We start from the raw sequence: 12708 nt of genomic DNA on the forward strand, positions 1-12708 counted from the left end.
GACGAGCAAGAAATTGAAAACTTATTTGAACAAATAATGCAGGGGAACTTCCCTAATCTGGCAAAGGAAATAGACTTTCTGGAAAGAAGTTGAACCCAAGGAAGCATGTACCAAGGCACATCATAATTCCATTACCCAAGATTAAAGAAAATCTCAAAAGCAGTAAAAGAAAAGGACATAGTTACCTACAAAGGGGTTCCCATAAGACTATCACCTGATTTCTCTAAAGAAACCTTGCAGGCAAAAAGGGACTGGAAAGAAGTATTCAAAATTATGAAATGCAAAAACTTACATCCAAGATTATTCTATCCGACAAAGCTTTCATTTAGAATTGGAAGGACAGATAAAGTGCTTCGCAGATAAGGTAAAGTTAAAGGAGTTCATCATCACCAAGCCATTATTATATGAAACGTTAAAGGGACTTATCTAAGAAAAGAAGATGATCAAAAATATGAACAGTAAAATGACAACAAACTCACAACTATCAATCACCAAACCTAAAACAAAAACAAAAACAAACACAAACTAAGCAACTAAAACAGGAACCGAATCACAGAAATGGAGGTCACATGAAGGTTTATCAGTGGGGAGGGGGTGGGGGGGAGAATGGGGGAAAAGGTACGGGGAATAAGAAGCATAAATGGTAGGTACAAAATAGACAGGGAGCCCTGGCTAGTGTAGCTCAGTGGATTGAGTTCGGGCCTGCGAACCAGAGTATCGCAGTTTGATTCCCAGTCAGGGCACATGCCTGGGTTGCAGGCCAGTTCCCATCAGGGGACAGACAGGGGGCAACCATACATTGATATTTCTCTCTCTCTCTCCTTCCCTTCCCCTCTAAAGATAAATAAATAAATAAAATCTTTTAAAAAAATAGGGAGAAGTTAAGAATAGTATAGGAAATAGAGAAGCCAAAGAACTTATATGTACAACCCATGGACAGGAACCAAGATGAGGGGAATGGGGGTGGGAGCGGGGTGCATTGCAGAGGGGAGTAAATGGGGGCCAGCAAAAGGAACAATTGTAACAGCATGATTGATAAAATATATTTTAAAAATATAATAAATAAATAACATTTCTTAGGCTTCTCCCACGACCTGCTAAGACCTGAGACAGGGCCTGAAGTCTGTATCTTATTATCAGCTCTCCGGGTGGTCATGGTATTTGGAAACTTTCGTCCTGGTCCAGCCATTCATCCCATGCAGAAACCAGGCCTGCAGTCCGCTGGTGGTCAGTCAGCCTCAGCCTGATTCTCCCCTTGTCCAACAGCTCCCTGCATCAGAGAGGCCTCTCCAGAGAAGGTCTATCGTACGGACCCCAAATGGTCTCCAGATTCATGCCCATCCTGGTTGGCTTTAGGTGCAGGACATGCTTCAGTGTTTTGGCAACGCAACCACTAATGTGACCCCAGAACAGGACACAAGTCTCCAACACGGCCTGCATGGATCAGAGGCCACAGGTCCCAATCCTCCCTAAGCTGAAAACTAGTCTTGCATCATTCAGACTGCGTTTGTCCTCTCTGCTGACAAGGACAGGACGCTGTAAAATGGGTGGTGGGATTGGCAACAGACACCTTATTCAGCAAGCTAACACCAGGACCAGATTGATTGGCCAGGCCCCTCAGAGTAAGAGGTATGCAAGTCCAAGTGCCTCTCTTCAGCTTTCTTTGTCATGATGATGAGGAGGAGGACTACAAAAACAGCAATGATGATGATGATGATGGTAGAGGGAGATCTTAATGCATGAGAGGTGTGGTTCCAGAAACATTATTTACAACCATTCATTTAATTGTCACAATCCTATACACCAAAATGGTCTCCATTATTATCCCCACTTTTCAGATGCAGCAACTGAGGCACAAAGGGATTCAGTAACGTACCCAGAGGTACATGGCAATTTCTCTTTATATGAACACACACAGCACCTCTGAATGCTCATGTGCTGACCTCAATTTCCCAGAGATCCTTACTACCAAATCCTATCATGTAGATCCTTCTGTAATATGAGTATGCTGTCAACCTTCCTGATAACAAATGCCCTGCTGCCTGCCAAAACTTAACAGCCCTATGCTATGTCCCCCTCTCTCAGGACCTTATTGGATGATTAGACCCAACTGATAAAGTCAAGCTAAGATTTCTCTAGCTGATGTATTTACTCCCTCAGCTAGGTTTGTATGTGTGTGTATACATATAGATATGCACATGTATATACAATTTTTAAAGGGGAAATTCTTATTTTAAAACACAAAACCGACGGACTTCCGCCAAGATGGAGGCATAGGTGGATGTGCCGTGCCTTCTCCCACAACCAAGATTAGAGAAAACTAAATATTAGCAACAGAAAACTCAGCCAGAACACGGAAAATTGAACTTTTCGGAAGTCCGTTAACAACAAATTCTTCAGCCTGACCGGTAAGGGGCGAAACCAGCGGCTGGCGGAGCAGGGTTGCACAGGAGGACTCGGCCAGACACACTCAGGCCCGCGGAATCCAGACGCAGGGTCAGACCTAGTGAGCGACCCAGCGAGCAACCTCGGGGGAGACAGCCGGGCCGGGGCTGCGTGTTGACTGAGGTCGCACATTTGTGCGAGGGTGGACAGGCGAAGAAGTGGGCGGTTGGACCAGGCCGGCAGGTCCCCACGGCAAGCGGCAGTGGAGGGCGCCGCCATTTCCCTGCTCTGACCCCACCTCCACATACAGCGTCATAACCCAGCGACTCTGAGTGGCCCGGCCCAGGTGAACCACCTAAGGCACTGCTCCGCCGCACCCAGCTGTGAGAAGCTGCAGAGGGGGTCCCCATTTCCCCGCTCTGGCCACGCCCCCACATACAGCGTCACAACCCAGCGACCTGGGAATCCAAGCCGCAGCTTCTCACACTTAAAGGGCCCGAACAGACCAAGAATGGCGCAGGAGGATCTCAGAGCCCCAGAAATAAATCTAAGCGATGAAGAAATAGCAAAACTCACAGACGCACAGTTTAAAAAATTGGTGATCAGGATCCTCACAGAACTGGTTGATTATACGGACAAATTAGACAAATATATGAAGGCGAAACTCATTGAAATGAATGGAATTGCACAGGACACCAATAGCAATGAAAAGGAAACTGGGACTCAAATCAATGGAGTGGACCAGAAGAAAGCAAATAATGGCCAAACAGAAAAGAGTCAAGAAGCAAGAATTCAAAGAAATGAGGAGAGTCTTAGGAACCTCCAGGACATCTTTAAACGCTCCAACATCCGAATTATAGGGGTACCAGAAGGGGAAAAGGCACAGCCACCAGTGGAAAACTTATTTGAACAAATAATAAAGGAGAATTTCCCCAATATGGCAAAGGGAAATAGACTTCCAGGAAATCCAGGAAGCTCAGAGAGTACCAAAGAAGTTGGACCCAAGAAGGAACACACCAAGGCACATCATAATTACATTAGCCAAGATTAAAATGAAGGAGAGAATCCTAGAAGCAGCAAGAGCTAAGGGGACAGTCACCTACAAAGGAGTCCCCATCAGACTGTCAGCGGATTTCTCAAAAGAGACCTTACAGGCAAGAAGGGGCTGGAAAGAGGTATTCCAAGTCATGAAATCTAAAGACCTACAACCAAGATTGCTCTATCCAGCAAAACTTTCATTTAAAATGGAAGGACAGATAAGGTGCTTCTCAGATAAGATCAAATTCAAGGAGTTCATCATCACCAAGCCCTTATTATATGAAATGTTAAAGGGACTTATCTAAGAAAAAGAAGTTAAAGAAACATGAACAGTGAAAGGACAGCCAACTCACAGTTATTAACAACCACACCTAAAACGAAAGCAAACTAAAAGGACAGCTAGATCAGGAGTGGAAACATAGAAATGAAGATCTCGAGGAGGGTTAGCAACAGGGGAGTGGGAGGAGGAGAAGGGGGGAGAAGGTACAGAAAATAAGTAGCATAGACAGTAGATAGAAAATAGATGGGGGGGCAAGAATAGCATGGGAAATATAGAATCTAAAGGACTTGAGACACATGGTCATAAACTAAAGGGGGGTGATGGTGGGGATGGGGGGTAGGGTGGAGGGGAATAAAGGGGGAATAGAACAACTGTAACAGCATAATCAATAAAAAAAAGTAAATAGTTAAAAAACAAAAAAAAACACAAAACCATGACAGACTATAATAATAAAAATTTATATATTCAAGGTAATCTTCAAAGTTAAGCTTCATGGCAGGGCTAGTTGAAAAGATTTGGGGGCCTCAGGAATTTCATACTAGTCTGAGTCTAAAGACAGTCCAGCCGGGCTCAGTCCTCCACCCAGGGGGCACCTGGGACGTTGATGCAGAGTACGTGGGACTCCTTTTCAGGGACCCCCGGGGAGCCCCAGCGGAGTCATGAGCCCTGCTGTCAAAGGGCTGTGGTGCTGATGGAAGCGAGAAATGTGGGAGGCCCTATGGGACTAGAGGAGCAAAATGAATATAGGATACCCGGAGATATTTCAGTTTTAGATAGCACAATAGATATTTTTTAGTATAATTAGGTCCCAAATATTGTGTTGAACATACTTACACTAAAAGTTATTTGTGTTTTACCTGAAATATTTGCGAATTTACCTAGGCAGTCTGCATTTCTATCTGTTAGATCTAGAACAGTCTGGGATTTCTCATATTCAGCTTCTGGGGAAAGAGCATGAGAGACGGTCATAACCCAGCCATCTCTATGTCCCTTTTGGTGGACATGGGTGCACTGCCCTGACTGTCCTTTCCTACCAGCCTCAAGGCAGCCCTGGTTGGCCAGGTCGGGGAGGAGCCATCCTGGGCCACCCTATGGGGTCACACACATGTCTGGCTATGCTTTGGATCCAGGAAACTCCTTTTTCTTTCCAGAAGAAAAACAATTTCTTGCCAACTTAGCCTCCAGTCTTCAGAGGACTGAGAGAATTCCCCAGAATGGTTTCCAGTCCTGAATTTGCCACCTGCCTCATTGTTGACTGCTCTATTCTGATCATGAAAGAAACACACATTCAGGATGAAAAGTCAAATGTCACAGGAATGTTTAAATTAGAATATCTTTCCAGAGATAACCACTATCAAGTTTAATGTGTCTTCTCCCAGACTTTTCTCTAAAAAGTGATCATTCGTTATTATCTTTTCTATAAATAGCACCACATTATACAGACTGTTTTGAAACTTGTTTCACATGATATCAGGTGCTCCTTGCCATGCAGGTGTGAGTTTCTAATTCGTTGTTTTGACTCTGCCTCATGCTTTAGCCCAGTGGTGTCTGATCTTCTGGAGCTCTGAGCCCCTTTGAGCATCTGATGAACAACAAATACACATAAGCACATCACTGCATATCTGTGTATGACTTTGGGCATCATAGTTAGTCCTCCTGAGGTTGATCTGACTCCTTCACCCTGGGCATGGCAGGGGAGCAGCGGGGTGGGGGAGAATCACCGTTGGGATGGGAAGACCCATCTCTGGGGAGCCTTAGTCAAAGTGGTCTTGGGTCACTGCCTCCTTGTGAGACCCTCTGCCTGTCTCACAGATGTGGGTGCTTCCAATGAAGCACTCACGTTTCTGGGCTCCTCTTTGGGCCAGGGTCTCCTCTCTTAGCAGCCCCATCAAGATCACCTGACTCCAGCAGCTGCCAAACCCCTGGGCAATGCCAAAAGCCTCCTGGCCTCAAACGAGTTAGGCGACATTCACTTCCTGGCGCTGTCCTCCCAACTTGCTCACTCATTAGGAAATGTCTAGGCGGCAGCTGTCACACTAACACCAGCAGGAGGGCGTGCTGTATGCCCAGCACCTCTGGGTGGCTCAGATCTGCCCTAAAGAGGCCCTGGGTGGAGAGGTGGATACTGCTCTTCCTGACCTCAGCCAAAGTGAGTCTGGGGACCCAGCTGGGGGTGGGAAAGGAGCAGGATCCAGGCAGAGGTTGGCAAGGTTCTGGACTGAAGCTGGAGAGATGCAGGGGTGTGTGTATGTGTGTGTATTTGCGTAGTATCGTGGGGTGGGAGAGTGGCCACAGCTGAAACTACAGAGCCTCTGCCTCACAGCCTTTCTGTCCCAAGGTGGGAAGGAAGGGGGTGCCTGGGCTGAGGACACCCCAACCGGTCCTCATAATGGGCTTCTGCTGTGGGTGAAACTGGGCAAGGGGGTTTCGTGAGTTCAGCTCCTGTGGGCCAGCTCCCCTTGGGCCAAACCTTGTCCTCCGCTGCCTCACAGGTCGCTGGAGTGATAGCTCTGTTTAGAGTCACTCTGAGAAGGGAACTTTGGGTAGTCATTTTTCCAATGATGTTTCTTCATCTCTTCCTTTTTTTAAAACCATTTTATTGAGTGAGGTATGACTGACAAACAAAAAACTGAACATGTATAATGTGTACAACTGGATTCTGGAGCTCTGGTGAGGTATTTCCATCTACGGGTATTTGTTAAGTCAGTGTTTCTGTAGGGGTGTGAGGGCTGGGACCTCCTATTCTGCTATGTCAAGTCCTTGCTAGGGGTGCATCTGAACCCTTGCTGGAGGCAGCAGTACACAGCATGGGCTGCCCATCCTGGGTCTGCTGTGTGACTTTGAACAAATTCCTTCACTTAAGCCCTGAGCCTCACTTCCTTCATCTGTAAAATGAAGATAATACCTACCTCCCAGAGTGGTCAGGATTAAATGAGGAAGGAATGCAAAATGCCAAGCACATAATTAGTGTTCAATAAATAGTGGCTGCTGTAATTATTTATTATTAGCTGACACTGGTCCCGCCTCACCTAGGAAGACTTTCCAGCCCTTCTCTCCCCATGGTCTCCTAATGCACCATTGGGAGTGCCTTCTGGCAATAATGTCTTGCGTTGTTATTGAGCTAGTTTGTGCCCAAACCAGATCATGTTCCTCACATTTCTTCTGCTGCCCTCTCCTCCACCCCAGCACCGGAGACAGAATCGAGCCTATAAGAGAAATTCAAGAATAAAGAATGAAGTGGAATTAAGAGAAAGGGAGGGACACAAGGAGGGAGAGGTCAGGGAAAGACTGAGAAAGGGAGGTGAGAAGAAGGTGGGGAAGGAGGGCGGCATTGTCCAGGCATGAGTGACATGCCTCTCCTGAATCAGAGGGAGGAGAAAGGACAGCCCAGAGAGGCCATCTGTGGGACCTGGGGTGTCTTTTGTGTCCCGTGAATCCCTTTTACTTTTAAAAACTCACATGAAAAATAGAGTCTTTTCTCCCTCCCCTGCTCACCCTGCCCATCCCAAGGAAGGTAGTGCTTCCTGACTTGGCTAATATCTATTCACCCAATCTATTAATTGAGTCTAATAATTCTCCGCATGTCACCTATGGAATCTTCTCCCTCTTTCTTCCCTGCCATCTCCCTCCCCATCACCTCCCCGCATGATCTCAGATGAGTCACTGCCTCCTCTCTGGACCTGGATCTGCTCACCTATGAAATTAGATTTAACTAAATGACATCAAAAGTCCTTTCTTCCCATAGCATCCACTCACCTATGCTTTCATTCTCTGCCCGTCTTGATATCTACCCCTCAGTTACCCAAATAACTGAAGCTATTGATCGTCATTCCTCCTTTAAAACAACAAAACTCTTTTTCAAGAAAATTTATAAACGTCCACTAGGCTCCAAAGTTTCATGAAGGACTTTTTAAAAATATATATTTTATTTATCTATTTTTAGAGAGAGGGGAAAAGAGGAAGAAAGAGAGGGAGAGAAACATCAATGTGTGGTTGCCTCTCACACGCCCCCCACTGGAGACCTGTCCTGCAACCCAGGCATGTGCCCTGACTGGGAACAGAACCAGTGACCCTTTGGTTTACAGGCCAGCACTCAACACACTAAACCACAACAGCCAGGGCCTCGTGAAGGGCTTTCTTCATTGTGCTTATTTCCAATGCCCAGCTCAATACCTAGCATGTAGCAGGTATTTTTGTTGAATAATTGGGTATGTGTATGCATGGATAGATGGATGAATAGAAAGAAGGATGGATGAATATGGATGAATGAATGATACGTGGATGGTTGGATGGAATGAATTACCACCACATGTCTGTGGGGGGTTATGAAACACAGGAGGACAGGTTGGCAGTTGGTTGGCTAAATAAAATCATGGTCTTTCTGAGAATACCTTGTTTTGTTTAGACATTTATAGACATCGTGAAACAAAGTGACTAACGCTGGTGCCACCATTGTAATTTTTATCTATTGTCCATCTCCTACCTGCTATAGTGTCATCTTGCTCAGTTATTCTAATTTGAAGGAGGCCAACCTCTGGGAGGGATGTGCAATTTTTTAGTCATCTACATAATGAGGACCATCTGCGGAGAAGAGGGGAGGAAGGGGAGGCAGGTGCTGGGAGGGGAGAGGGCTTGGCCCGCCTCAGCAATGACACCACCTGTTGTTGAACCCCTATCTTTTATTTGCTCCAGACTCTCTGCTCACACTGGCTCACTTAATACTCTGAACAACTCTGAGAGAGAGGTAGTATTATTATCAACCCCATCTTACAGATGGAAAACCAAGGCTCAGTTAGGGTTGCACAACTTGCCTGAGATTTTATGGACAGTGACGGGCATATCAAGGAATTGAACCCAGCTCCAGGGTCTGAGCAGCTGCAACCCCAGACGCTAGCTGGGGTCACACTGACAACCTCTGTCACTAAAGCCTGAAAACCACTGCAAAGGTTTGGGTGCTGCCTGCAGGGCCCCAGACCCTGTACCCCAAATTTCATCAGGCTTTTTGAAAGAAATTAACTTTACATATTTTTTGATCCTTCTTAGTTATGGGACATCTTCAAATTGGTAAAACTGATTTGGAACCAAGCCAAGAGAGGGGAGAAATCCCAAAAGATTTGTGATTTGACAAATTATAGTTGTCCTCCTATTAACTTATCTTGTTCTCATTAGGTCATCTCTCAGTTCTATTTGTCAGCGTGTCCACGGGTCTTTTAGCACTGATGAAAGAATTTATCAGGTGACTATAACACATCTCTAAAGGGGCTGTTCTTGCTGAGTTTAGACTACACAGTTGTGACATCAGGGACTTTTAAATGAGGCTACTTGGGCCTCACCACATGCCCGAATGGGTATTTCCCTTTAAGGTCATCATCTTGGGAAGCTGAGTCCTTAATCCAGCAATTCTGCCTTTGATGAGAACATTTTGGAACTTCTCCTTTCCTCTCAGATATTTTTAAAATTTTATTGATTGATTTTAGAGAGAAGGAGGCAGAGAAAGAGAGAAACATCAATTTGTTGTTCCACTTAATTTATACATTCATTGGCTAATCCTTGTATGTGTCCTGACCAGGGATCAAACCTGCCACCCTGGTATACCAAGATGATGTTCTAACCAGCTAAGCTACCCAGCCAGGGCTCAGATAATGTTTAAAACCCACATTGTAACTTCATGGTGACTCCATGTCTTTGATTTGAAACCATATCATGCCACTTGAGCATTCATTTACTTTCCCACCAGGCTTGGCTCCCAAGGACTTTTGGCCATTTCACAACGCCAGACATAGACTCCAAGGATAAAAATCTGTCTTCACTGAGATTAATAAGAAGGTTCTCAGGCAGCCCTCTTAGAAGACTCTGAAGAATGACTGAGTGTCGGCGGGTGGAGAATGAGCCTACAGCTCCCTGAGGTGACTATGAAGAGGGCCAGCAGGCATTTGGATGTGTAGGTTTTGTGCTTTATTTCCAAACCATCCTTGCTTTACAACCACACAGCACAGAGGCATGCAGCCAATGGCTGGATACGAACCAATGGATCAGGTAACCCCTATGCAGGGAGACTGGGGAACAGCAGAGGCTTGTCTGGGAAACAGCCACTCAGGGCACAGGCCCACACTGGGGCCTGGACTGAGGCTGGAGGAGCCTCTACTCAGCCACCTGCTTCCCCCCTGGAACTGGGTCTGCCCGCCTTCACTTCCTTCAAGGAAGCAGGAAGAGGTGAGGTGGTGACCTCACCATGTGTATGTAGATCATGTCACGGCTGAGGTGAGGTATCGGGGAAGCTACACATTCATCACGCTCCACGCACTTCCTTCCAGAGTCAGTGTGGCTGGGCTGCGGTCTCTCATTGCCTGTCTCCCACTCCCCCCTTCCAGAAGGCCCCCTCATCTCTTCCTAAGGGTCTTAGGCTCTGGGTCTTGGTTAGTTCAGGTAGGCCACTGAGGAGGAGGAGCGGCAGCAGAAGAGGGAAGCAGAGAGAGGAAAAAAGAGGACAGGAGCCAAGGAGAAGGGAAGAGGGAGGCAGTGGAAGCAGGGGGGTATGACAAGCCCAGGTGCTGTCATACACTGAGCAAAGGAGAACCGGCACTAATGCTCACAGCTTTTCCCACCCACAGCTAAGGCCCTGCCTCCCCACAGCAATGATGTCAGAAGGGGAGAGTAAGGACAGCGCAGGCAGCGAGTGCCCCGTGTGCTATGAGAAGTTCCGTGATCTGGAGGGCGCCAGCCGGACACTGAGCTGTGGCCATGTCTTCTGCCATGACTGCCTTGTCAAGTACCTACTCTCCACCCGCGTGGATGGGCAGGTCCAGAGGACCATTGTCTGCCCCATCTGCCGCTATGTCACCTTCCTCAGCAAGAAGAGCTCCCGCTGGCCCTCCATGCTGGACAAGAGCTCCCAGACCCTGGCTGTGCCTATGGGCCTGCCCTCTGGGCCACCGATGAACACCCTGGGCCATACAAACCCCCTGGCTACATCACAACAGCCTGTCTGGAGAACATCCCTGAGTCAGAGCACCCAGCTCCCCTTGGACTCACTGCCCAGCCTGGCCCGGGAGCCTCAGATATTCATAATTAGCCGCCATGGGATGCCCCTGGGGGAGCAGGACAGTGTCCTGCCGCAGCGCAGCCTGGCAGAGCTCTCTGAGGTGTCACCGGCACCCAGCTCTAACCGGTCATTTTGCTGCCGTTCCCGCGCCCTGCTTCTCATCACCCTCATCGCCGTGGTGGCGGTGGTAGCTGCCATATTGCCCTGGGTGCTGCTGGTGAGGAAGCAGGCATGAGTTGTGGCCGCCAGGGGCCAGCCAGCAAGACCCGCCTGGAGCTGCTCTGAAAACTGCCCCGCTTCACCCTACAGGGTTGTCCCGGCCTAGGAGGGAGCAGAGGCCCCCCAGTGCAGACCTAGGCTATGCAACCTGAGGGGTGAGTGGGCACAGGGGAGGCCTGGGGCAGAGAGAGGGCATTAGGATGGTGCAAGCTGAAAGTATGGTGGCATGTCCTCACCTCCAGCTGCCTGCTCCCAGCAGGGGTTCAGGCATGACAAGGAAGCTGGGGGCTGGTGACCTCGGAGGCTAGAGCTGGGCCAAGTACCTGAGCTCTAGACTGAGATGGAAGTTCCAGGCTCTAGGCCGGGGTCAAACATGCGGTGGAAGCTGCTCCTCGGAAACAACAGCTGTGCCACCCACCACCCCTGTAGCCTCAGCAGACACTTTCCCTTACCTCTGGGCTAGAACTGAGCAAGGCGGGAAGATGGGCAGTTGCCCGTTCCTGTGTTGGGGGCTGCCAGCCCTGAAGTGTAGTCCTGAGCTGCCAGGTGACCTACTTGAAGCCAGGTGGGGCTCCCTTGTGGGGACTAAGAATTCTGCTGGGTGGGGACCAACGGCGGGACTCCTCCGGGTCAGAATGCCCACCCGGGATTCTCTAGTTTGTCCTCACAAACAGAAGGGGTGGCACAGGGCCAAAAGCACGTGTTTCCCAGAATCTCAGCACCCATCCATGACCCTCACAGCTGGGCCACTGTGCACCCTCCCACCCCTAAGTCCTTCCTGCCCCCAAATCCTCCCCGCCCCCAAAGTGCCAGTCTGGAAGGGGTACTTCCTCAAAGAAGTTGCTGATCTCAGAGCTGTGGTCCCCGGACTTCCGGAGGAAGTAATAGAAAAGGGTATTTCCGGGGAGCTGAGGCCACTTCAGGCTACAGAAGTATGTTGACAGAGGCTGAAGCCAGCAGAATAACCCACAAACACAGCCAGAGTTCTCCCCAAGCCTCCCAGGCTCAAGGGATGGTCCAAATTGTGAATCTTGGCTTGTCAAGGCTGGATTGGAAGGCGGGGAGTCCAGGAGAAGCCTAATGGTCGCCACTTGAATCAGCTGAGAACTATGTGGGCAAATTAACCCCTAGGGGCTCCCACCTCTCTCCCAGCCCCAGTCCTCCTCCTCATGACCCAACCACTTATTAGAGGCCACACCAGCTGGGCCAGTTTCTGAGGTGGCTTCTCAGGCGGGGCTGGGTAAGGAAGGGTGGGGAAGAAAACAGCTGTGCTTGTCAGGGAGACTACCGTCTCCACGAACCCCGAAACCCAGGTGCTGTCATACACTGGGCAAGGTCTCCTCACCCAGGGACCCCACCCTGGACTGTGCTGAGGGCACTTGATGAGGACCAGTGGAAGCAAGTCATTCAGGAACAACTATTTGATGTTTACTAAGGACCCTAAATCGGTGGGTCATCATCTTAAATTAACTTTAGGGTTAAAAACAAACAAAAAACCCCTCCAGCTATTCCTTCAAATAGGTGGTTGTTAGCAGTCCAGGTGAGCCAACAGCCGAGCCCTTCGCAACCTGTACCTCTCATGCTACCCATGGGGAAAGAAATAGCACTCCGCCTCCTGTCTAGTTCCCAAACTCCTGAACAGGTTGTCGTTTGGGAGCCACTGGGGATTGGGGTCCACGCTGCAGGAACTATTCGGGACACGGGGAGGCTGGGTTTAAAGCACGAGTGGATCTCTTTATGCTCT

General features: G+C 48.6%; 1 protein-coding gene across 2 annotated transcripts; it reads left to right on the top strand.

The window, feature by feature from the left end:
* Positions 1-5809: 5809 nt before the first annotated feature.
* Positions 5810-12515, top strand: RNF222 (ring finger protein 222). Of its 2 annotated transcripts, none has more exons than XM_037164964.2 (3): positions 5810-5852; positions 9441-9644; positions 10315-12515. In XM_037164964.2, exon 3 carries the CDS (start codon positions 10339-10341, stop codon positions 10978-10980), a length of 642 nt encoding a protein of 213 aa, XP_037020859.1. In that variant the 5' UTR covers positions 5810-5852; positions 9441-9644; positions 10315-10338; the 3' UTR covers positions 10981-12515. The 2 variants fall into 2 exon arrangements, with proteins under 2 accessions (XP_037020859.1, XP_037020858.2); XM_037164963.2 differs by having other exon boundaries at positions 9441-9609.
* Positions 12516-12708: the final 193 nt, after the last annotated feature.

The sequence above is a fragment of the Artibeus jamaicensis genome, unplaced genomic scaffold (assembly GCF_021234435.1).
Source record: "Artibeus jamaicensis isolate MK-2021 breed Jamaican fruit bat unplaced genomic scaffold, CSHL_Jam_final contig_781, whole genome shotgun sequence".
In the NCBI taxonomy this organism is placed as follows: domain Eukaryota; kingdom Metazoa; phylum Chordata; class Mammalia; order Chiroptera; family Phyllostomidae; genus Artibeus; species Artibeus jamaicensis.

Coding starts and splice junctions, on each gene's coding strand:
- RNF222 (XM_037164963.2), top strand. CDS start 9,589: ATGAGCCTACAGCTCCCTGAG. Junction 9,610..10,314: donor TGAGCCTACAGCTCCCTGAG/GTGACTATGAAG, acceptor TCCCACCCACAG/CTAAGGCCCTGCCTCCCCAC.